Source organism: Oreochromis niloticus, linkage group LG10 (assembly GCF_001858045.2).
Source record: "Oreochromis niloticus isolate F11D_XX linkage group LG10, O_niloticus_UMD_NMBU, whole genome shotgun sequence".
NCBI classification, from domain to species: Eukaryota; Metazoa; Chordata; class Actinopteri; order Cichliformes; family Cichlidae; genus Oreochromis; species Oreochromis niloticus.
This window is the reverse complement of record NC_031975.2, coordinates 21,428,331-21,453,149: the sequence shown is the minus strand read 5'-3', so window position 1 is coordinate 21,453,149 and position 24,819 is coordinate 21,428,331. Positions and strand designations below refer to the sequence as shown.

Here is a 24,819-nt window from a genome sequence, read left to right as displayed (position 1 = left end):
CACGAACTCCAGACCTGCGTTTACCTCTTCCCTCTGAACCCCCAGCTCCCCCAAACATACAAATTCTGACCCACCACCATTGCCCTTTCACTGACTGCCCACTCCCACTTGCACACAAACTTGCCCACACTCATTATGATTGTGTTGGGCACTGCTGTTTAAATCATTTTATAGTATTGTATTGTGCTGTACATAAGACTTTTATTTTGTATTACTTATTTATTTTACTTTGTTTAATCTTTATATTGTTTTAGTGTACACTGAGGGCCATGGGAGCATTGCAATTTCAAATTCCTGTGTACGACTGTACATATAGTCTTTGACAATAAAGCTGACTTTGACTTTGGTGATGTAAAACTCACCTCGCTGTGAACAGTTACACTGATGTTTGAGCAGTTTCCACTTCATACTAGGCTTGAGACTTGGTAGTTGTTCCTGAACATCTTAACCAATTTCCTCTCATATGAGAGTGGCAGTTTGGGTCTCCTTCCAGATCTTGGCAAAATGTTGACACAATAATTTGTACTTCCATACAACTGATTGAACTGATGATCTTGGTATTTGCAGTTGTTTAAAATACTTCCAAGAAGGCTTTCCAACTTGTGTAAAGCTATAATTCTCCTTCTTAGATCGTCAGTCTTCAATCCCAATCCACTGGACTTTCCCATTGTTCTGAGTATTGGTCAATCCAATGAATGCTGTCAAACAAGTCCTTTTTATGCTGCCAAAGAAAAATAACCAGATGTATGCAATCATGATCAACTAATCAGCTAATGAGTAATTAATAGGCTTTGGCCTTGTGAAGTTAAAAGACGTCATAGAGTCTTCAGCATCATTTATTAAAAGATTTTGGTGAGTTCAAACATATGTATTCAATTCTTGCTTCTTAAATTCATTAAACATGTAAGCTGTACAATCATTAATTTCAGACCACATCTCTGTAATTCTTTCTTCACATTTAAATGTTAAAAAACACTGTTAACAGTTTGGATTTGTTTTTTCAGTTCTTTGTAGTTTTTACCGAGGAAATTGTGTAGAAATTAAAAATAATCTTTTTAATGTTTGTTAGTTTTTTTACATAAAGTACAAAGAGATGGATGTGGAACAGTTGGTTTTGTCCTCCTTCGGTTAAAAAACCCCCTCTTCGTATGAGTAATGATGAGTCATGATTTGGAGGAACAAGATTTATTGAAGCCCTGGAGAAAATAGGTCACATAGCAGAAAGAGGTAGGTTTGCTTTCTATCTACACATTGTAGTGTAGTATATTGTATACAAAACACTACACTGATACAGTTGAGCTAAGCTATATTTTTCTCATACAAGCAGCCAAAGCACATTAAAGCATCTTATTCACTGCAGAAACAATACTAGTGCCTGCTGCAATTTCAGCAAGTCTTTCATCACATACGCCTTCCATGTGTTACAGTATATTCCTCTGCAATCCCATTTCTAGCCTTGTAATTATACAAGTTTTTATTACAAGGTAGGCTTATTAAATGTTATTGAGGAGAATTTCTCTTCCATTGGAAGAGAAAGTGCACATAATACACAAACATAATGGGCGAGGAAAAATGAAAAATACAGGCAAAGACTACAAGAATAGCAGGTAATTGAAAAGCAATGTGCTAAAATACTCCAGATGGTTTTTAGTCCACCCAGCGAACAAGCTGTGGAAACCCAGACCCAACTGTAAACGTGCCGAATTGCAGGGATCACATTACCGTAAATATTCTAAAAGACTTTATTGTAATTGGATTCCTTGGAAAAAATGGTCTTCATTTCCTTTTCCTTCATACATATATATATATATATATATATATATATATAGCATTGAAAAAAGTTTCCTTCATGGGGAGCTTCCAGTGAATTGTGAATGCAGGTGTTACTGTTGCTCTCCTTTCAAGTGAAGTACAGTTGTCGATGACGTATCTCGGTGCTCTTATTTTAAGACAGTTGTATAACACAACTATTTAGTATGTTCAGTATGTGTGTTTAGTTCTTTAGTGTAACATTACCCTGTTACTTTTGATGAGGTGACCTTTGTATTTACAGCTAGTCAAAAGTTTACATACTGTACACTTAACATGGATATGAATGTCATGGCAATTTGGGGCTTTTAATGATTTCTCAGTTCTGTTGCTGGAACACCAGTGAAGGAACCTTTACATCAACCAAGAAAGAAACTCCTGCTCCAAGCTCGACTGACATTTGCATCTACCCACGTGGACAAGCCAAATAAAGTTTTATTATAAGATGAGATAAAGATTTAGCACAGTTGGATGCTCCAACAAGATAATGATCCAAAACACACATCAAAGGTAGTTTTTGAATGGATAGAGCAGGCAAACATTAAGCTTCCAGAATAGCCTTCCCAATGTCTTGATGTCAACCCTATTGAAAACATATGGACCATACTGGATCAGTGCAAATTCAGATGAACTCTAGCAATTCTGCTAAGGAAAGCAGTCAAATATCCAGCTGGAATTATGTCAGAAGCTTGTTGATGGCTACTAAAAGCACTGAGGTGTAATTTACAAAAGGTCATTTTACCAAATATTAGTGGGGGTGTCTGTATATATCTGAGCCTGTATGTATATTTTTAACCCTGAATTATTGTGACAAATGACCTGGATAATCTAGCCATAAAAATGCACTTTACTGCAGTAAAATAAAATTAACAAGACAATCTTACATCTTCCAGTTCATTAACAATAACCAGTCTAATTTTGCTTTTGTATTTTCATCCACTAACAAACTACTTAACCCCTCCAAAACCATACTCTCTGAATTTCTCATCAATGTCATCAATAACCTAAAGATCAGTAGGGACTCACAAAGAATTTTAGTTTTTCTCGATCTCACTGCTGCTTTCAACACTGTTGATCCTGACATTTTAATTCAAAGGCTGCATGACACAGTTGGTTTAATAGAACAGGTTCTTGATTGGTTCTCATTTTATCTAAAGGGTGAAAAATTTTATGTTTCAACTAGCAATTTACAACTTGAACAACTCAAAATTTAATTAGGGGCTCCTCAAGGGTCTGTCCTTATTCCATTGCTGTTTAACCTTTACATGCTCCTATTTAGTACTGTCATAAAGAATAACAATATATCCTACCAATCTTATGCAGATGACACACAGTTGTATTTATTATTTTCCTCTGATGATCTATCCTCTGCTCACAAACTAATGATTTGCACTGATGACATTAACTACTGGACGCCATATTACTCGGTATCATTCTGCACAGTCATCACAGTTTTGATCATTTTTGATAATTACATCAATACAAGAATTACGAGAATTGCTTTCACTCACTTAAAAAGACATATCCAAGGTTAGAACATTTCTATCTCAAACTGACTCTGAGAAACTGGTCCATGCATTCACATCAAGAAGGTTAGATTATTTTAAGGCAAAATTATCCAAACCATTAACAGGATGACTTTAGCTCATTCAAAATGCAGCAGCCAAACTCATTACAGATATGTGGAAATTTGAGCACAAACCAAGTATTGAAGGTACTTCATTGGCTCCCAGTGCAATACAGAACCTTTAAAATCCGTTTAGTAGTTAATAAGCCCCCCCAGGGAATCTCTGACTTGCTCACTGTTTACAGTCCAGTCAGCCCTCTAAGGTCACCAGGTGCAGATCCTTTAGCTGTTCCTAGAATTAGATCTAAGTGTACTGAGGGTGCTTTCACTTACTGGGGTCCTCGTCTTTGGATCAAGCTGCCTGCTGACCTGAGAACAATTGCATCTGTGCATTTAAAAACAAACTAAAAACCTTTTTACTTACACAGGCTCAATAAGTATTTTTTGGTTCTGGTTTTATCGATTTTGTTTTGCTTTTCATATACACACACACACACACACACATATACATATATATATATATATATATATATATATATATATATATATATATACATATATATAGTTATTTTTGTTGCCTTTAGCCTTTATTCTAAACCTACACAGGTTTTTATGTTCTTCTGTATTGAGCACACTGAGTTTGCATGTAATGAAATGGGCTACATAAATACAGTTGCCAGTGCAAAATGTAAAATGAAACGGGGTGGTATATAATCTGACATTAAAAAAAAAAAAAAAAAAAAAATCGTATTCATGTAAAGTTAAAAATGTGCATATATGTATCTACACGCACACTATTTTTTTATTTTTTTAAAAAAAAGGAATGTAGTCTTTCTTTCTAAATAAGAAGAGCTGATTCTCCACCCTGCAGCTTAGAAGCCGCAGGAATGTCTCTGCGCATCTATTCGAAGCATTAAGGTGAGCCCTTCGGGAGGTTCTGTACGTGGCAGCGCTTTCCTCCCCTCTCCGTACTTTTCATAACCCCTAGGTGCCAAGTGGATTTGCGTCCACATTCTCAAACGTGACTATCCTGTTTGAAAGCCACGAGAATCAAGGTAAGCTGACATTACATGCTGTCTCGGATTAGCTATCGCACTAAATGCTGTGTAGGATTACATCACGGCTGAGTCTTTGCATGCCTCCCGAACATGCTGGGATGGTTGTCAATCGTGGGTCCAACAGGCTTCTGTTGTTTTGGTTTTTTTTAGTGCACCAGACTGTACAGACTATCAGGTTCCCAAGGTTAAAGGAAACAAAACAAAACATGTTATTCAGCGAGGTTTGTGTTAATTCCCGTGCTGTTTCTGCAGGTTACATTATAATGCGAGACACAGCTGAGTAGCAAATGTTCCACAGCGGACAGGGAGAAAGTTTTGAAAGTTTGCGCGAAACTTTGTGACCGAGCATCCTGGATAACATTCTGTGTTTTACACACACACACATACTTTAAAGCGGAAAGTGTAGCTTTTTTCGGTACAGTGAATTAAAATCTCTACACAGCACGGACTACAGGACATTTACGGGACCAAAAAAAAGGGAAGTGTTGGGAATTTCTAGAAATAGCCGTCCCGGGCTGACGTCACTGGAACGGCTCCTCTGCCTCTGGAGATGGTCTGCACACTCGGTCGCGGAGGAAGAGTGAGTTTTGCTCATCTTTACCCAATTTCTGCTCTCACGCAGAGTAAGATTGGTCTGATGTTAGTAGTTATATCGACACATATTCCAGCCTTGCGGTGACATTGTTTCTATTTCATGTATCTCAAACAAAACACCTCTAGCTCTGCAACTAACGAGTATTTTGATCGCTATTGGCTGTTATTATGCCAAATAACCATGTAAAACGAAACGGATAGCAGTGGCAGTTACATGTACTTATACAAAATTCAAAAATATTAGTTTCATCTAATGTTAGAGTAATAAAAAAGATCAATTTTGCAGCTATCAGATATGTATATGTCTTTGAAAATGACCGAAAAATTGTTAGTTATCAAACTACCGAATTAACCATGTAAAACATCTGAATGCTTATTATACTCACATTAGAGTCGTAGAAATAGGTCATATAGGGCTGTTATATGTATTTGCAATATAAATTAACTCCCTTTAAAGGGAGTGAATTCGCTGTGGCTGCCTTCTGTTCACTGGGTTCAAAAGATTAGGTCTTGCATAGCTCCAAAAGAAGGGCTTTGTTCTCCCTTAACAAATGGCACAGCGTCACTAAATACACTGGCCTGGTAGCTAAGTGATGCCCTGCAGTGATTTATCCATGGTAGAATGCAAATAATTGTCTCTGGCTGTTATGGGAGTGTGTATAAATGGAAGGTAACAAATAAAAGGCTTTCGTACATCTGCCAGCTGCATAAACCCAGAAGACAGGTGACTCTTTGACTAAATAAGCTGTGGCCACTGTCCTGATCCAACTGTTTTCAACTAAACTGAATGCTACAACTGTCTCGCTGTCAAGTAGGTAAAATCCCCAAATAAATGCAAAGATAAAATATCTTTTGTTTTATTTAATAACTTATTAAATTAGGGTGATTTGGGTTATTATTGATCTCCAGCAACTTTGCCTTAATATAAACCACAGTAGAAGTCAGTAGTTTTCCATGCTTTTCCTCTGGATAATCTGTTTCCATGGTCAGCAGAACATGATTGGGATCTTGGATGAGGAATGCTCTCTTTCCATATCAAAGTAGGGGATGTGTCATAAGTAGTATTTCCATTGATTTGCTGACCACATAAAACCACAAAATTGCTCCACTTTGCTGACCTCATCCTGTGACGTTTAGTGGAAGTGAAAGTCAAAGTGCAAGTGGCTTTAGATGAAACTGAATGAAGGGGTTGCCCGCTTATACTAAAAGCCCTGAAGAATTGAGCAAATTGTTAGTACTTTGTCAGTAAGGATCTTAAAAAGCACAAACCGTAACCAACCTATGCTGGGTGTTAAAGAGGGAAATCTCTTTTTTTCCTGCCCACAGTGTAATTTGAACTGCACAGAGTAGCAACGATCACCAGGTTGACTCTGGAATTTTTTTCATTGCTGGAGGATAGTTCTGTGTCTTAGACTGATGGCCATTGATTGCCTGGGCATGTTCACCTGTTCTGGGTATGGTACAGGCAGATGCTGTATGCGGCGCACCGTGTGACATGCATGTGGTGTGGTTATGTGTCTATGTCTGCGTGTGGGCGTTGAGTTTGAGTCCTGTTTACTGATTACCATCAGTCGTTAAAATATCTGTTAAGCATCAACTGCTTGCTTTTCTTCTTAGTGCACCAGAGTGGAAAAAATTGGCAAGTACCAGGCATTTTTTTTTCTTCTTCTCTCTTTCCAGATTTTAGTTTTCTGGCATGCAACTTCCATTTTTTTGCTTACATGCAAAGATAGCTGCATTTACTCCCATCTAGGTTTATCAAAACACTGGAATTTGGTGTTTGGGGCCAAAAATCTACTCAGAAATGAATTTCTTTTCGGCTCTTCGACTTCTTTCCTCCTCATCCAAAATTCTATTTAAACTATTCTGTTATGTATGGGTGGGTGATGTCACTGTTTTTAACATTGTGGAATATAATCAATTTTCCAGAGGAATTGTACAGATGTCATCATTAAATAAAAAACAACACGTGATCTACCATGCGTGACCCAATTAAATGTGTGACTGATTACAAAATTGTTGGGGTGCTCATTGGACACACTTTCCATCTTGGAGTTGTAACGGATTTAGTGTACCAGACTTGAAGTAGCTGTGAGTGGACAAACATTCACAACATTCACACAACAGTCAGAGTGGAAAAACAGGGTGCAGAGATTAATAAGTGGCACTTTTTGCCTTTAAAGTGACTCAAACATATGGTCTTTTGGCTAGAATGTCCACCCGTGCTGTCATGGACCATATGTCCTGCAAACATGAGCCATTCAGATTCAAGGTTAAGCTTCAGGGAAAAAAACTAAAGTTGTTCAGAATTTGGTAGAAGTATTTTGCAGCAGTGTTGAAATATTACATCATTCAGACAGCTCCATCCTCTTTCCACAAGCCCGAGGTCATACATGCTTTCATTTTTTCCCTTGTTTGCATTTCTTAGAAATGAAATATTTATATAAACATGTATTAAATGACAGACATTTTATCTTTGCACAATGATATGTTTAATCTTCTTCCTCTTAAAACTCACATTTATTTTAGTGTTTTCACCAGTCGGACAGATGTTGCACAGACCAGCCAAGCTTTTATGTGTTTAGTTTTTGTCAAGTACGTGAAGTTCCATAGAAGAGTAGAACAAGAGGACCACAGAAGTTGAACGTTTTACTCTCAGTGCAAACATTTGCTCCTAATAGGAACCCCTGCCCCACTGCAGACCTTGCATCCTGATGTCTTTGCCAGAGACTGTGTTGCTTTGGTTCCTTATCTCACTTACAGAGCCACTCCTCCATGTAAAGCAGGAAAGTCTGAACAAACTCAACCCCAGTATGAGCTGGCGGATATACTTTTAGGCTATTATCATTGAGTTCAGGACAGTTTTGCAAATGCTCAACATTAAAACTGATGCTCCTTAATGGAATGGCAAAATGTTGAAGATCTGCCTGCTTTCCTACCTACCCAGGTCTGAGATGCATGCACACAACTTTGGCCTGTGTACAAAGTGCAGCTGTGCATACCTGCCCTCTCAGGACCTCTCTGGACATCCTAGCCTCATTTTACTTTCTAGAAAAACCCGACACCACTCGGGTAGTAAGTGTAACAGACCTCTTTTTCAGGAATGTTGCCGCCTGCAGAAACAGGCCAGACTCTGTTTGAGCTGAGCAATGATACTGGCTGTAAATTACAAGGCGAGAGAAGCAATCGTTTACTTTTTAGTTTGAGACTTTGGTGATGATTATCTAGCCAGTGTTTAAGCCAACTCCAAATGCTTAAAGGTAACACACAAGAAGCTGAATTTATACTGAGAGGTATATTTAGTAATATATTATCTTAGTAATGCACACAAAGTTGCATTAAAGAATGTCTTAGCCTTCTTTCTGAGATCAGCATAAAGGTTTTCAGCCAATATACATCTGTCATCTCAGCATAAGGGTTGTGCTTTTTGTCAGTCATGTCACTCAAATGCAAATGTAATTATTCTGCGTACAATGCAAATTTAATCATATTCTTTGTGAACTGATTTACAGCTCTCATACATTCAGGAAGAGACAGTGGGAGGTTTTTTTTCTGTGTTTTGAAAATGTGTAACTTTTTCTTTCAATCCCAAAATGAACAGTGTGGCTAAATGTGTGCTGCTTCATCTCTTCTGAATCTTGGTCCAGTCATATCATTTTTTTGATCATACGGCTACAAAGTTACACCCTCTGTGGTACATTCCAGTGTAATAGCTGTAATTGTAAATGTTAAAAGAGACGATGAGGAAAAATAGTTCTTTCCTATACACGTGAAGGAGATTTCAGATTTCAGCCTTTCTTCTGTGGATTAGCATCGGCATGTCTGTGTCAGATGTTTACCCCATCAGAAGAGTCAGGATGTCACATATGAGCCACATACCACCTGTGTTTGTGTCTATTTTCACAAAGGCCTCACACCATCACTGGCAGACAGATGTGGTGCTTACACACTGACATTTATTTCCTGTAAATTTGTTATGCTTGTTCCTTTTGGACACCATGTTGCTTTCTTATTGTCACTGTAGAAAATCACTGTATTTGCCCAGAAGATGTCAGTCAAATAGTTCTTTTCTTTCCAGGAGGTTATTAAGCTATTTCTTTACTCAAATTTATTCAAACATCAATGTGTCTGTGCTTGCAGTTAGAATTATAGATGTGTATGTTTTAAACATAGTGTAGTAAACAGTCATCAGTGAGAAGTGGTGTTTTAAAAACAGAAGGAAAGGAGAAAGTAGCACGCAGTTGCTTTTTACAGTCTTGGACTGATGTTACTTTTCTTCTACTTTTTCTGCTTCAGCCCTGTAGCTGGCTCCGATACTTAATCCTCATAACACAACTAATGCATTGTGGCAAAGTCTGCCATGAATAAACACTGAGGTTTTGTGCCTTATTGTGTTTTATTTAGTGTGTCAAATGCATCTAATTGTATGAAAATTTAGGTTATATTTTTAACAGCAAGGCACGTAAGTAAGTAAATAGGTACATAAGATTATCTTCAGTGCACGAGCTCGTTTCCAAAATAAATTTTCTGGTTGTCATGTTAAATTGTAGAGCAGGAGACTGAAAATGAACTTATGCCGACCTGGCGCGACCCTGATGGAAAGAGAAATGAGAAAATTACACACATAAACATATTAAAAATATACTGTTCAATTACGGCTGTGTCCCCTATTTTTCCCTTCTCAGTGAGAACTGGGAACAATAGACCATGACTCATTTGTAGGAAACGTGCTGGAAACTTTGAGAATTGTTTGGCAATCTGCAAATTTAGTCTGGAAACACAGAGTCACTGAATAAACTACAGACTTGGTGTAACACAAACTGAAAATTTGAAACTATTTATATATGATACGCTTACAAATTGTGTTAAACGGCTTTAAGGAGGAATACTTCAAAAAAGACACTTTATTCATAGAGTTTTATAGAGAGCAGTGGATAAAAAATCTCTTTAGATGCTTTATAATGTTCGGCATAACTAGTTTATTTTGCGTGCCACTGTGACATGATGTGATTATGTTTTTTATGTAATTGCAGGTTACTGAACAAGGCAGAATGAGCAAACTCCTGCTTTTTGTCTCCTCGGTCCTGCTGTGTTGCTGCCGGACCACACGGGCAGAGATCTTTACATCCATTGGTAGGTTTACTGGTTCGCAGGGCAGCTAGTCCACTTATCACAGTGTCGCTGCCTCCTTCACATACTGAAGTGTCCTTGGGCCTGACTCTTAAAAATGAGTCAGGCCGATCGGTGTCCTGTGTGTGAGAGAGAGACTGGTAGAATGTGAAAGATATTGCTGCTTACCTGTATTGCCTCCTTTTTGTTGTATTATAAGTCAATGGGTAATAAAATTGTGGGGAAAAAATCCCATCTTTTGGAAGGCGTCAAAATAAAATAAATATTTTCTTTAAAAGGTCAAGAGAACAAATAGAAAATAAAACATTAGTATCTGTTCCAACAATTATCCTCAAGATAATTTAAAGAAACTTTGTCAGTTCTTTAAACATTTAGTGTTAGAACCTCAGAAACTAGAAAGCATTAGTGAGTGAGCCTTTAATCTGTCATCAAGTGTTTGGAATTACTTGGGACTCATTTACAAGACTTGCATGAATAGTCATTCATTCATTCAATTGATTAATCAAACCAAGCCCACGGGTCAAGAGCTCAGTGCTACTCTGGATTAAGAAAAAACAATCTTGATTGATGCCTTACCAATTAACTGTGTGTTATTTTTAATCAGATCGGCCTCGTTTGACCACAATAATAGGATGCTGAATTGCTCAAGAATGCACATCTGTGCTTTGCATTTTGTATTAAATGGAGGATGTGGCCAGAAGAGGACTAATAATAACTATATGGAGAAATAGTTGTGGTACATTGATTCCTTTTTCTTTCTTTCTGTCAAATCAGTGCTCAGATATTCAACATGATTTCCGTAGAAATTCTCTTGAACCATTTTAAAAGGGAAAAAAAGCTTTTCTTACACAATGTCCTTGCTTTGTGCAATCACAGAGACATTACTGGCAAACAGAGAATGCTTTTTGTATACAATATGTGTCACATCGCTCAACAGGTTAGTTCTTATTGCTTGGAAAGGTGTACTGATATGCTGTTCTGATGATTTAATGCACTTAGATGGTCAGATATGCTGTTTGCATGCAAAAACAATGCAGGCTTGTCATCCTCTGTCTCTTAAAACTTGTGTTAAGCTGAGCAATCCCATGAGGATGTTTACTAAGCACACTACACCCCATCTATCTCTTCCAAGGCTCATGGGTGGGTGCTTAACTGTAATTTTGCTGAGTAATTCTATACTATTAAAGCCCCGCAGTTTTTGGCCCAAGAGTTATTTTCAGCCTAAGTCTGAGGGGAGTGGTGGGGAGAAAGTGTTACCAGAAATAGATTCATTTTTTTTTTCATTGGCTTTTAAAGCAAAATACAAGAGAAAAACATTTCTATAGCTTTTTCTTTTTTTTACTGACTCCTCAAACCAAAGTACCTGACAACACGTATTCACATATTCCCACACACACTAATACAGCTCTTTATAATACAGTCTAACCAATGTGCCTGTCTTACAGCTAATATTTATTTACCCATTAACCTAATAGGCCTGTGATCATTGTGGGAGGAAACAAGAGTGCCCAGAGGAAAATCCCACATGGAGAACATGCTGAACAAACAGAAAGGTCTCTCGACCGTCTGATCAGCAGGCTAAGCGCTGCACCAACATGTCATCAAGTATCGCTTGATGGAGTTTTAATGTGAAATGAGTCATTTTGCCTCAGAAACACTAAACCTGCAAATTGCCTGAAATTGTAGTAATGAACAAGCTGATGTTGACTTTGTCCTCCGTGAAACCTCTAATTTATCTTCATATCTGTGTGTGTGCCTACAGGCCAAATGACAGACCTGATCTACACAGAAAAGGAGCTGGTTCAGTCTCTGAGGGAGTACATCAAAGCAGAGGAGTCCAAGCTGGCCACTGTAAAAAGGTACACTCTGAACTCTCAGACATCACCCCCTATTAGTCTGTCGACTGTGTGTTACTTTGCCTTTAATCCTTTCTCACATTTATAGGGTAAGTTGATATGAAGTGTGTTGTCTCTATATAAAATGTCTAGTAGAATCACCCTGTATCCATTTCTTAGCTGGGCCAATAAACTTGATGCCCTGACCAGAGTGTCCACCGCTGACCCAGAAGGCTACCTGGCTCACCCAGTGAATGCCTATAAACTGATGAAGAGACTCAACACTGAGTGGTCTGAACTGGAGAGCCTGGTGCTTCAGAATCCCGCTGATGGTAAGGATATATCTCCAAAACAGTATTTTCCTAAAGGAGCACTCATGAAGTGCCATGATTTTAACTCTGCTTGGAAAAATTGGGATGTTTTCTGTGAGATCTTGCAGATCATCACGTGCATGCTAGAATCAGACAAAGGGGAAATGTTTTTTGTTTTTTTATGTTTTTGTAGATTAAATGTGAATTCTAGAGTTTTTGTGTCCATGCAGATACAGATATACAGATATTTGCATACTCTCTGTGTTTAAACAGTGCCTACCTCTGCGTCTAGAGCAATTCATTTGCCACTTTACTTATTGCATATTGCAAAATATAGGAAAAATACTTCAGTATATGTTTTCTTAGCCAAATCTGTATGTTACCCTTTATTAATCCCAAATCAATAGCGTTCTTTTTATTGGCTTTTAAAGCAAAACCCAACGGGAAAAACTTTTAGAAAAGTTTTTTGTAATTTTACTGACTGATCAAACCACTGTACCTGGCAACCTGTATTCACCTATTCTATGTATTTTCACCATGACACAATATATACAGTAATATATCTCTCTCAGCATAACCAAAAGGCAAGCAGCACAGAGCAAATATAAGCTCCAGAATGGATGTGAGGAGAATGAATGCAGCTTTTGCTGGGGAGTGGAAATGTTTGCTGTGCTGCTTAGTCCACATGCTGTGATCAAGAACAGAGCTTGTCATGTTTTAGCTGCAGCTGTTCCTCATATCTGCATATTTTGGCAATGAAGAGTGTGTGTGTGTGTGTGTGTGTCTTTGTCTCTGTGCACTTGGAGCTGAAAGTGTCTACGTGTTTAGACACAGGACCATATCTGTGTAAGGCAGATAAACCTAGCATAAGTGTACAGAATTCAGTAACTGTATTGCACAGTTGTGATGCTATTGCGTAGTACAGTCTGTGAAGACACGCACACAGAGACTGACTAAAAAGGCGAAAACACATTCCAGCTACACCTTTAGAGCTGGTACATCTAGAGCAATATAATGTTGCTGTTCTGCATGTGTAAGTAAACAATTAAGTACCAACAAGTTTACAGTGACCCAAATTTGAATTATATGCCGGTGTTTCATGTGATACATGCAAATGAGATGTACAGAAAGACATTCTTAATTTCTGTCCAGGGTTCGTCTCCAACATGTCCGTACACAGACAATATTTCCCAGACGAGGAAGATGAGACGGGTGCAGCCAAGGCGTTGATGCGCCTGCAGGACACGTACCAACTGGATTCTGAAGCCTTCTCCAAAGGAAAGCTGCCAGGTAAGCAAGAAGTGTGCGTTGAATATAAAAAAAGCATTAAAATATCACAAAGGGAAGAGTAACTTAAGCGTGTCATGTCTGTTACTTTTTGGTTCACACTTAAGTGTTTTGACCTATCATGCACATCAGTGCTGATAGAAACGGCTCAAATGACCTGTCCTACCTCCTGAACCACAGCTTCACCACACTGTTTATTACTACTTTATAGCAGGTTAAAAGAAGTTTAGTTCATATTAATTTCTCATAAAAATAGGTGCATTTCCTGAAAAGTAAACCAAGCCAGTATCTCTTAGCTGTTAAGTTACCAGATATTTCAGGTCTCAGTTTCTTAAGTAAAATGTTGTCTACCTGGTACACATCAATGCTATCACTTAGTTAATAACTTAATAAATGGTGCACATTTAAAAAAATGGTATGTGTTAAGTACATTTTGTTCAGTCATTTAGTCTTACTGAGTGGTTCCCATCAGGTGTGCACTCCAATGCTGTGCTGACTGTGGATGACTGCTTCGACATGGGAAAGACGGCTTACAACGATGCAGACTATTATCATGCCGTGCTGTGGCTGCAGCAGGCCCTGAAACAGCTGGACGATGGCGAGGAAGCTGTGGTTTCCAAGGCAGACATTTTGGACTACCTCAGCTATTCTGTTTACCAAATGGGTGACCTCCCTCGAGCCATTGAACTGACGCGACGGCTTGTAGCTATTGGTAAGATACAACATAGGCAAATGAAGCATTCTGCCTGCACACCAACGCTCATTACACACACACACTCTATTTGCAGCCTGAGTCGGACACAGATGTAGTCTTCCTTGCAAATATACAAACTGGATGAATGGGGTTCATGGGACACATATTTTATATCAAATGTTTGATGTAAATATGTTTAAAGATTTAAGCTGAGTCTTTTTCATTTGTTTCTAATTACACCTTCTTCTACAACTCAATTTCTCTACTGTGCTGTAATTAATAGTTTGCTTTCTTCTGGTTTCACTAGTTACCACTGTTCATTCTCCTCTCTGACTGTTGTGGTGCTCTGTGCTCACCACAGTAGCTGGGTGTTGTCCATTCGAGAGAAAAAAGCGGCCTGTGGGTTTAAACTGTTATTTTAGCCTCTGTATCACAGGCTCTGACAGCTATAGGTCACAGGCTACAGCTACATTTTCAAGTTGTGGTATACTTGTTTACTTGTCAAGTGAAATGAATTGAGCTGTTGTAGAGGTGAAACGGTATGCCATCAAGTGCTGCAAAAATATCCTGCAAATAACACACCTCATACAGAAATACTCCAGTATGTGACTCGCCCGTAAAAGTGGGACACAAATGTACAGCATGAAAACACATTTCTGGGACATTTTCCAGCACATACCTGGCTATATATATACAAGACAGAGCACATCTGAAATGGAGGAGAGAAACATGATGTTCTCACTGTCTCATAACCCGCAGTAATATTAATTCCATCAGGAGATCCTGAGGTTGTAGTCACTAAGGAAATTTCCTAAGTAAATGTGTATTGCTGTAAGCGCACATGCTTACAGTCCTGTGTAAAACTACACCCAGCAAACTGCAAACACATTAACCCCCTAGAAGAACCACGACTGAATCAACAGGTAAGATACACAATAACGAAAATACACTTAAAGTTTCTTTGTTTCTGTAAATGAGCTGACGTTGCTACTAAATTAATTAGGCTTCAATGAAGAGGCACTACCTGTAAATTCCACAAGAGGGTGCACTTTTTCCATTATTTAACTCAGTTACTTTAGTAACTGAACAACAAATAACAAGAGGAAGACACAAAGGGAAAGTTTTTGATAATAGTAGGTTTTCTTAGTGTTGTATTCACTAAGAAAACCTTCAAGATTAAAAAAAAATGTTTTGTCTTTATCTGAATAATAACCATTGGATACATTATAGCTGATGAATTTGAAGTAAAAAACTTCAGAATTGTTCTGTTGCTGGCAAATGAGTAAATGCAGCTATATCACAAAGTCTTAACAAAATAAAGTAGAAAACAGGCAGATTTGCAGGGTTATTTATTAGTTTGTTTGTTTGTTTTCAGTGTCTACCTACTATGACTACTGTTTGAAATGTGTTGTTAGCACACAACAGGGACACGGCTCCAAAGTGTTTCATATCATCACGTTCTTCTACCTCTGTTAATCACTTTTGTTGTATTGACAGATCCCAGCCACCAGAGGGCAGGAGGAAACCTCCGTTATTTTGAGCAGCTACTGATGAAGCAGCTCCGTGAGATGAACCAAGACTACCAGCCTCCATCTGAGGAGCCCATTCAGCTGGGAACCTACAGTAGACCCAAAGACCATCTCCCAGAGAGAGAGTCCTACGAGGCTCTGTGCAGAGGAGAGGGGATCCAAATGGTGAGCCATCCTGCAGACTTTCTATCTTGAGTTGCTATTTTGTGAAACCAAATCCTAAATTGAGTATTTATGTGTTTTCATTGATTTTTATGGACATTCATGCATGTAATCTCAAATGGAGTATGGCAAAGCAAGTCAAAAGCTAATTGTAAACAACACGTACTTGTTAGGCTGTTTTCTGATGTAAAATCAGCACTAGCCAAGCCAAAAACGTCAGCCCTGAATTAAGATGTATTTAATCCTGAAAAGCAGTACATAAGAAACTAGTTTTACCATGACTTTGTTGCAGATTTTTCTATGTGCAAACTATAACCAAACTATAAAGGGGGATTAAAGTATAATTGTCTAAACATGGTGATTATTTGTGCACAATAAGAGCACAGAAACTTTTATAGACAACAACTGGAAACCTATTGCATAATTAGATGTGTTTATTGTCAGCAGGCTGAATCAAAAGAAACTGGATTCCATTAGTGTTTTTACTAGTGTATGGGGATTTAGTAACCCTTTTGGAACCTAAGCTACAACTCTTGCTTTAAACAACAAAATTAGGCTGCTCTCTGTATAAACAAACAGGAACACAGGGAAAACCACACGCACGGAGTACAGAGTCATTTACAACAGAGATAATTCTGTAGTCTATTAAAGTTTAGACGCTTAAAATGATGACGAGGTCGGTCAACCCTGCTACCAAGCTCAGATACCTGTGCTACTATGAGGCTGCATTATAAATGCATGGCACTACACATTGTATTCATTAAAGTTAGTTATAAATTGAAAAGAATGACAACATTAAAAATTGTCTTTGTTATTTTTACTAGACTGAAGCGAGGAGGAGCCGTTTGTTCTGTCGCTACCATGACGGTAAAAGAAACCCTCATCTTCTGCTGAAGCCTGTTAAAGAAGAGGACGAGTGGGACAGCCCCCACATTGTGCGCTACCTGGATTTGTTGTCAGATGAGGAGATTGAGAAGATCAAAGAGCTGGCAAAACCCAGGGTAAGACAAGAAGCATTTAATGAAATGGAAACGGAATATTTTCTTGCTGACCACCATTAAAATATTTAATTATTTTAAAGGTTAATGAGACTAATGCACAGGAGGAAAGCTTTTGAACATTACCTTCTTACAGATGCTGATAGAGTGCACGTTCTTTGTGTTAAAAACTCATTCAGGCTAAGCTGTACAGAGCAAAACATGGACTAAATTAAAAGAAAATTATTGGTTGGCATATAAATAAGAAATAGTTGTAAAGTATGTAGGATTAACAGTTAAGAGTGGATGAGAAGAGTGGAATGTAAAACTGGAATGATTGGATCAACTCTTATGTTTAATGTTTTATTTCTTTCTGTTCTTGTATTTTATTTATTTTTTTCAAGCTTGCACGAGCCACTGTCCGTGATCCCAAAACAGGTGTCCTGACCACAGCCAACTACAGAGTCTCGAAAAGGTAACGCATCCAGGAAAAAAGGATCCTTTGGTTTGGTTTGGTTGTTTTTAGTTTCTCGTAATCACTACATAGTTTAAGTACATAAATTAATTCACAATACACAACTTTTGTTTAATTGCAGTATCTTGTAATGAGCAGGGAAGTTGAGAAAAAAAATCTCTTGGCAGCCAAGTTAGTGAACACTTCAGTTAACATCACCTGTGTCTTCAGTGGGAGTTCAAGTGCAAGATGAGTCATTTATTAGAAATGGGGCATACCTTATGATGGACTCCAGGAGTACACTAGCTTGTATCCTCCTCAGGCTGGGCTTGGGTCTCTTGCTGGTCTTGAACCAGCGATACTGCATGTGTCAAGTGAATGGTGCTGATGGTTCAAACATATTTTAATAGGACTAAATCTTAATAGCTTTGGTAAATGGACTGGTTCTTATATAATGCTTTTCTACTCTACTCGTGTACTCAGAGTACTTTATACAACAAGGTCAGAGTAAAACTTTGTCATCTCCCTCATTTGTTGTATATCAAGTCTTGTTTCTCTAAATTCCCAATTGTTTTTAAGTGTGTGTGTGGGCCACGTTTAATACATGTTTGTTTATTCAGTGCGTGGTTAGAAGGAGAGGAGGACCCCGTCATTGACAGAGTCAATCAGAGAATAGAAGCCATCACCGGTCTCACAGTAGAAACTGCAGAGTTATTGCAGGTAATCGAGTCTATTTCACACATTTGATATTTAGCCTAACCTGTGTAGTTAGTGAGTGTTGACTCAGTAAGTCAAAAATCCTACTCAGACACTTAAAAATACTGTTTTTACTCTTTAACTTCAATAGAAATAAATAGTTGGTACTTTCACCTGGCAGAATATGTTTTTGTTCGTTTGTTTATTTATTTATTTTTTATTACAGCATTTCTCTTTAATTAGATTTCCGTAACCCAAAGTAGAGTTATTGATATATGAATAGACTCTAAATAATTAAGTCTTCACTTCAGATTTGCCTGTGCACCATCACTTCTTTGGATCCATTTTTCCAGCTGAAACCGAGATTATCTAAACTACAAACAAATAGTCCAACAGGAGACTTCTGGTCTTGTCTTTTATTTCTAACCTATCTCTTTGAGAGCTAGTTTTTGTCTTTTACTCCAATTTTACACACACAGAAGCATTTAGTTTCTGCAAGCCTTAAAGTGACTGCATGTAATATGGGGATGGGCGCGACTAGTTTTCCCCATGTGCAGAAAATGAATCACAGATGAATAATATGAAATAGTCTTATAATGAAATATCACTTTCTTTCAAGAGGAACAGGTAAACAATGCTATCCAGTTCAGATGTTCTTATCTCATCATATAGTTTTTCATGTTAATGTGCAGTCCCATATGAAATCAGAGGTAACTGTACTCCTAAAGGCTCCACTGAGACCGGTGACTTTGCCAAATAGAGGCGTTAACCCCAGATAATCACTTACAGCTTTGACCATGTTTACATCGTACATCTGCTTTATCTCACAGCAGCCTGTGGGCTCACTCTATGGGGTTCCTTTTGAGTTGCTCATACCTTTTACATATGCTTACTGTACTTTATTTTAAACTTGTAAATTAAATGCTAACTCTTAAATAATGGAAGAAAAAATAATGATGCTGTTACTTTTACTTGATTTGATCTGGTTTATTTAAGAGTGTCTTTAGACGAATCCAAACCATCACCGTTCCATAAGTTGGTTATTTTCTGTTTTCATAGTTTCTAAGCGAGGTATAGCAATTGTGATTGAAGTGCCAAATTCACTAGAGGACAGTGGTCGGAGCTTACTCATGAAACCATCAAACCGATACTGAAAACATGCAACAGCTTCACACACAGGACATGTACTGTTCAAAGTAAAATTCATATTTATACAAGTTATAAATATGTTCTATATGAATTAATAATAACCTTTACATGGCTTTAAATACAAACAAACAATAAAAAAAAACCCTCTGGCACATAATGTGAATAAAACCAAACAAATGAATCAAGTAAAAAAATAAAGTCAACCTTTAACAAGGTTGCATGAATCAAAGTTTCTTACTCACTAAAAGTATTGTAAAGGAGTTTGCAATGTTAAAAGATGAGATATAAATAATTAATAAAAAAGTTTCAAAAGTGCGTTAGAAACAGTGATGCAGAATTAGCTGGGAAAATTTCCCTTTATCGATTAATTATTTTTGCCATTACTGAGATTTGTGGCTTCTGGATTTGTAGTCTTATGTAGTGTAGTTTAGTTGTTTTGCACAAGTTAAATAATACACAGAGCAACAAAATGAGTTACTGATTCAGTTCTCAGTGGACAGGAGAGTTAATTTATCACCTCTATCTAAGGGTCATTTTTGTCATTGGCTGACCAGGTTGCAAACTATGGCGTGGGAGGACAGTATGAGCCACATTTTGACTTCTCCAGGGTGAGTTCACTTTTTAGGTGAAAGTTTGTGTGCACTGTGGATGTGAAAACTTCCGTGGTTTGTCTTGGCATGCTTCCCACTTTCCGAAACTTAACTTAAATATGTCTTACTTATGAACAGAATTACTTGTGTTACAGAATGACTAATACATGTGTGTGTGTGTATATATGTGTATATATATCCATATACATATATACCTTTTTTTTTTCAATTATGTAGTTGAGGGTAAGAATGCGATAAATAATAAGAGTGATTCTCTTCTATTCCCTTGAAGACATAATTTATTAAATATATAAAAAGTTGTCTTTAACTCAAATTAAAGCAAAAAACATAAACGTCTGACAAATAACAGATAAATAATACATTTAATTTGAATGTAGTTTGTGCCCTTAATGGCAGGCTCTAATTTTGAGTCTATTTGGTGATCGGTTAAATAAACATCTGTTGCAGCGTCCTTTTGACAGCAACCTCCACGTCGATGGAAATAGACTTGCTACCTTCCTAAACTACGTAAGTAATGTGTGTGCAGTTTGTTATTATGTATCTTCACTCTTAAATTTTATCTTTATAGAAAGATGAGCCAGATGCTTTCAAAAGATTAGGCACTGGAAATCGTGTGGCGACTTTTTTAAACTACGTAAGTACACGTATCTGTTCACTGCTGATTGAAGGCAGTGGTGGCCGTCTCCTGGCATCCACTCTCCATCGTTTCACTCCGGCTTCATGGGCATAAGCAAAAGCTCTGGCTCAATGTTGGACTTGGATTGATTGACTTTCATAGACACTGCTGATAGTGTGGCATTAATTGACCTGCAGTGTGTTGTCATAATTTTTAAGTTCACAATCAATAATTAGTGCAAAAGGTTGTAACATTTCTTTGGCAATAATACTGAATAATATCAATACATAGCAAAAATGATGTTTACCTGTCAATCAGTTCTGGTACATATTGTAGAGAGTTTTGTTGTCCGCGCGCCATTAACAGGCCGACAAAGAACCTTGGGGTTTTTTTTGTTTTTTCTTTTGCCTTTGCTAACATTGAGCTGCCTATGAGACAAGATTTTAATTTTGAATGATGTAGAGCATGTAGTGTATGGATTGCTGCACCCCACCTCCCCACCCCCGTTCACGGTTTAAATTCATACATCATACAATGTGCATATTTATCTATACTGTAAACTGGTAACAATTGGTAAACAAGTTTAAGGATGAAAGAAAACTAACCGCATTGAGGGAAGAACTTCACAACATGAACAATCACACTTTCTTATTTTTTATGTAACTTATTGAGACATGGTGTAGTATGGAATAGCATCTTACGAGAAGCCAATGATAACAAGTGATTATAAATTATCTTGTCTTTTTTCAGATGAGTGATGTTGAGGCAGGAGGTGCCACAGTCTTCCCTGACTTTGGAGCAGCAATCTGGCCTAGAAAGGTGATGACATTTTTATGTTTCTTTGATTGTGAGCGAGCTTGTGTGAAGACCTGCATTATTCCCTTCGTCTTTTTATTTTATACTACTGCTATCCTCGGGCTATTAGTGTTTACTTTATAGTTAAACTGTTTTTTAACAAAATCAGAAATAGTTACGATCTAATAAAGACAGCTGAACAAACACACTTCCTAGGCATTTAAAAAAAAAAAGATTTTTAATTTTTTTTTAAAGCTAATTCAAGTCCAGAATTATTCTGGTGCCATTGACTTTTTACCATACCATGAGCAGTAAGCCATTTTTACTCCAAGTCCTTTTAAACCTCTTATTTACTGGACACTCAACTTTATCATCATATTTGCCTTCTATTTATTTTTCCACAGGGAACATCGGTGTTCTGGTATAATTTGTTCAGGAGCGGAGAGGGAGACTATAGGACCAGACATGCAGCCTGTCCTGTCCTAGTAGGAAGCAAATGGGGTAAGCTGTAGTTGAGATGTATAAAGCCACATTTGTGATTCATCAAATAGGTTTGGAAACGGCCACGTTCTCATTATACATAAAGACAAGAAAACAGAAAACAGGAGGTCAATGACAATTACAGCTGCACAATTAGGAAATGAAACTAATAATGATAAAACAGCACTATAATAAGCAAAACTAATTCCCTAATACATTGTAAAAAATAAAATCTAATAATTGCTAGCTTTTCCATTTGTACAAGTATAAATATTTAATTAATTATAAATAAGAAAAGAATCCAGCAGGCTTAAATGTGGTTTACTTTAGGTACTTGAGATGTGCAAGCTTATTTACAAAAAAGTAAAAGTGTTCATATGATTTAAAATGTCAAAAGCTATTAGACAGCATGTTAAAGCTGCTTTACTTGGTTAATTTTTTTTTGTCTTGTCTTTTTGTCAGTCTCAAATAAGTGGATTCATGAGCGAGGTCAAGAGTTCAGAAGACCCTGTGGCCTGACAGAAGTGGACTGAAACTGACTTTACTCCTACACAGCACCCCGTGCTATCTTGCATAGATAGAGCGCTTTAGGTTGAAGTTGTAAAATGTTGCTTTTTTTGTTTCTTTCTTTGGGTTTTGTTTGTTTGTGCTTTGTTTGTTTGTTTGTTCTATACATGGATTGCATTTTGTGAACTGACTCACCCGCTCACTTGCTGGTCAGTCCAGCTGTCTAACTGTGTGTCCATTGCTCTGTTTATCATCCTGTCCCAGAAAATGATTTTTACAAGTCTGAGTGGGAGGTTTGAGATTTTTTCGTTTGTTTGTTTTGTTGTTGTTGTTTTTTTTTTTTAACTGAAAAATAACTCAGATCTTTGTTGCGCATGGTCATGCCACCCACACATCATTAAATGGGCGATTTAAATTAAGACTGAAGCAAACTGTGTCCTGAAATGGAATTAACAAATAAACACTGAAAAACACAAAGCTGTATTTTATGGGGGGGGTTGTGTTTTTTTTTCCAGCATATGTATTGACCGTGGCCACCCAGTGCACATGCTCCGCCCCAGGTGTCACTGTGGATGATGAGGTCATCCAAGAAGGCAGCATATGCAGCGTGTGGAGGCCATGGCGCATTTCAAAATGATGCTCTATGAGATTTATATGGCCGAGCAGGGGGGAGAACACATCTGCAAAATGCTGTTGCAATGGTCATCACAATGGAGGGAGGTGGGAATGGTGGAATTTGGCACCTCTAGCCCCAGCCCATTCCTTTCATTCACCAGGCTCACCAGAGAAGTGGTTTCAGGGATAACTGGACTACTCGAGATCTCTGTCCAGAAGAGCACAGTCCTAAGAACAGCAAAGATACAGTGCAGGACCCTCAATTTCCCAGGCCTCGGGTAGAGAACCTGATCTTAAAGGGTAAGGACTGCCTACAGGGATGAGTGGGGAATTTATATATAGAAATAGATAAAGTAGGGAACACATCACCAGTTTTCTAAGTAAATATATATTTCAAAAGGTGCTTTTGACATGGAATTCTCACTAGATTCTCACCAGATGTCAGTAATAATCCATCTAATCCACACATTAGAAAGCAATCCTGCCACTCAGTGTAAATCATTATCAGCTGGTTCAGTCCAACTGATGGGCTATAAAAAATACCAAGGTTTCACACACAAGAAGCATCTAATGATGGGTTAAGCCAGCGAGTTCTCTCAAGACCTTGGCACCCTTATGGTAGCAAAACATACTGATGGTGTTGGTTGTTGGTTAATTTCTCAGCTACTGAAGGTTCCAGTGAGCACTGTTGGGGCCATAATCCTGGAAGTGAAAAGAACACCAGTTCACCATACAAACACAGCCAAGGAAACTCTCAGTTGGTTTCAGAGAAGGAATTAAAGCTGGTGGAATGGCCCAGCCAGTCACCTGAATCCACAGAACAGTCAGGATTTAGAATAGAGTAGCCCTTCATTGTCATTTTATATGTGCAACAAAATTATGGGTGGTCCAGGCCCACTGTGCAGGAGTGGAAAAAAGTATAAATGGTTTGTGTGGAAGAATGGACCAAAATCCATTCGGGGGAATGCATGAGACAAGTTTCTCCATACAGGATCTTGAAGACATTATCACCAACAAAGGCTTTTGTAAATAAATTTCAGGAAGTGTGTTCAGTACTTTTTTATTACTTTATAGACATCTATGTTTTTATTTCTTTGCATGTGTAGATTGGATGAGTTGTTACTGGCATCTGGTGATAATTTCATGTCAATAGCACCTTTAGAAATATATTTACTTTGAAAACTGGTGACACGCCCAACACTTATTTTACCAACAGACACACACTTTGTAATTATATATGAAAAAAAAGTTATAGTTTGGTTCACTAAGTGGAAAATATTTATTTTCTCTTCAAATACATTTTAATAAAATAATTTAATAATCTGCTTTACTGCGCAAAAAAATGTATAGGGATAATTTTTTATTCAAGAAATTGCGAAACAGAACAACTTACAGTACGTTGGAAGCCACTCCTCATTTCTTCATATTTTGCTTCCTATTCTTTATACTGCTGCGGTAACACAACAATTTCCATTGTGGGATTAATACAGTTACCTACCCTACAAGGAGCCAAATATTCTTGTAGAATTTTTAAGTGGTCTTCAGCCTTTCTGTAGATTTTGGCTGCTTTTTCCACTTTTCGTATCTTATTGAATCTAAACTGAAATGAACAAAGTGACTAAGCCACCGTGGCTCAGGGGGTTGGGAAGCGTATCTGCAACCGGAAGGTCGCCGGTTCGATCCCCGGGCTCTCTGTCCTGGTCGTTGTGTCCTTGGGCAAGACACTTCACCCTACCGCCTACTGGTGTTGGCCAGAGGGGCCGATGGCGCGATATGGCAGCCTCGCCTCTGTCAGTCTGCCCCAGGGCACCTGTGGCTATAACAGTAGCTTGCCTCCACCAGTGTGTGAATGTGAGAGTGAATGAATAGTGGCATTGTAAAGCGCTTTGGGTGCCTTGAAAAGCGCTATATGAAATCCAGTCCATTATTATTATTATTAAGCA

At 37.9% G+C, this 24,819-nt stretch overlaps 1 protein-coding gene across 4 annotated transcripts; it reads left to right on the top strand.

Annotated features, from left to right (window-relative positions):
• Nucleotides 1-4,282: 4,282 nt before the first annotated feature.
• On the top strand, nucleotides 4,283-22,744 carry p4ha2 (procollagen-proline, 2-oxoglutarate 4-dioxygenase (proline 4-hydroxylase), alpha polypeptide 2). Of its 4 annotated transcripts, none has more exons than XM_003446928.5 (15): nucleotides 4,283-4,431; nucleotides 10,062-10,161; nucleotides 11,921-12,017; nucleotides 12,174-12,325; nucleotides 13,457-13,594; nucleotides 14,064-14,303; nucleotides 15,783-15,979; nucleotides 16,801-16,977; nucleotides 17,358-17,428; nucleotides 18,028-18,127; nucleotides 19,807-19,860; nucleotides 20,432-20,497; nucleotides 21,230-21,298; nucleotides 21,679-21,775; nucleotides 22,217-22,744. In XM_003446928.5, exons 2-15 carry the CDS (start codon nucleotides 10,080-10,082, stop codon nucleotides 22,285-22,287), a joined length of 1,611 nt encoding a protein of 536 aa, XP_003446976.1. In that variant the 5' UTR covers nucleotides 4,283-4,431; nucleotides 10,062-10,079; the 3' UTR covers nucleotides 22,288-22,744. The 4 variants fall into 4 exon arrangements, 3 of the variants coding, with proteins under 3 accessions (XP_003446976.1, XP_019219645.1, XP_019219644.1); XM_019364100.2 differs by lacking the exons at nucleotides 4,283-4,431; nucleotides 20,432-20,497 and adding exons at nucleotides 4,572-5,014; nucleotides 20,311-20,370; XM_019364099.2 differs by lacking the exon at nucleotides 4,283-4,431 and adding an exon at nucleotides 4,579-5,014.
• Nucleotides 22,745-24,819: the final 2,075 nt, after the last annotated feature.

Excerpts from the sequence above, each read along its gene's own strand:
- p4ha2 (XM_019364099.2), top strand. The coding sequence starts at position 4,985 with ATGGTCTGCACACTCGGTCGCGGAGGAAGA. Across the intron at positions 15,980-16,800 it reads GAGGAGAGGGGATCCAAATG|ACTGAAGCGAGGAGGAGCCG; the intron begins GTGAGCCATCCT and ends TATTTTTACTAG. Across the intron at positions 16,978-17,357 it reads AAGAGCTGGCAAAACCCAGG|CTTGCACGAGCCACTGTCCG; the intron begins GTAAGACAAGAA and ends ATTTTTTTCAAG.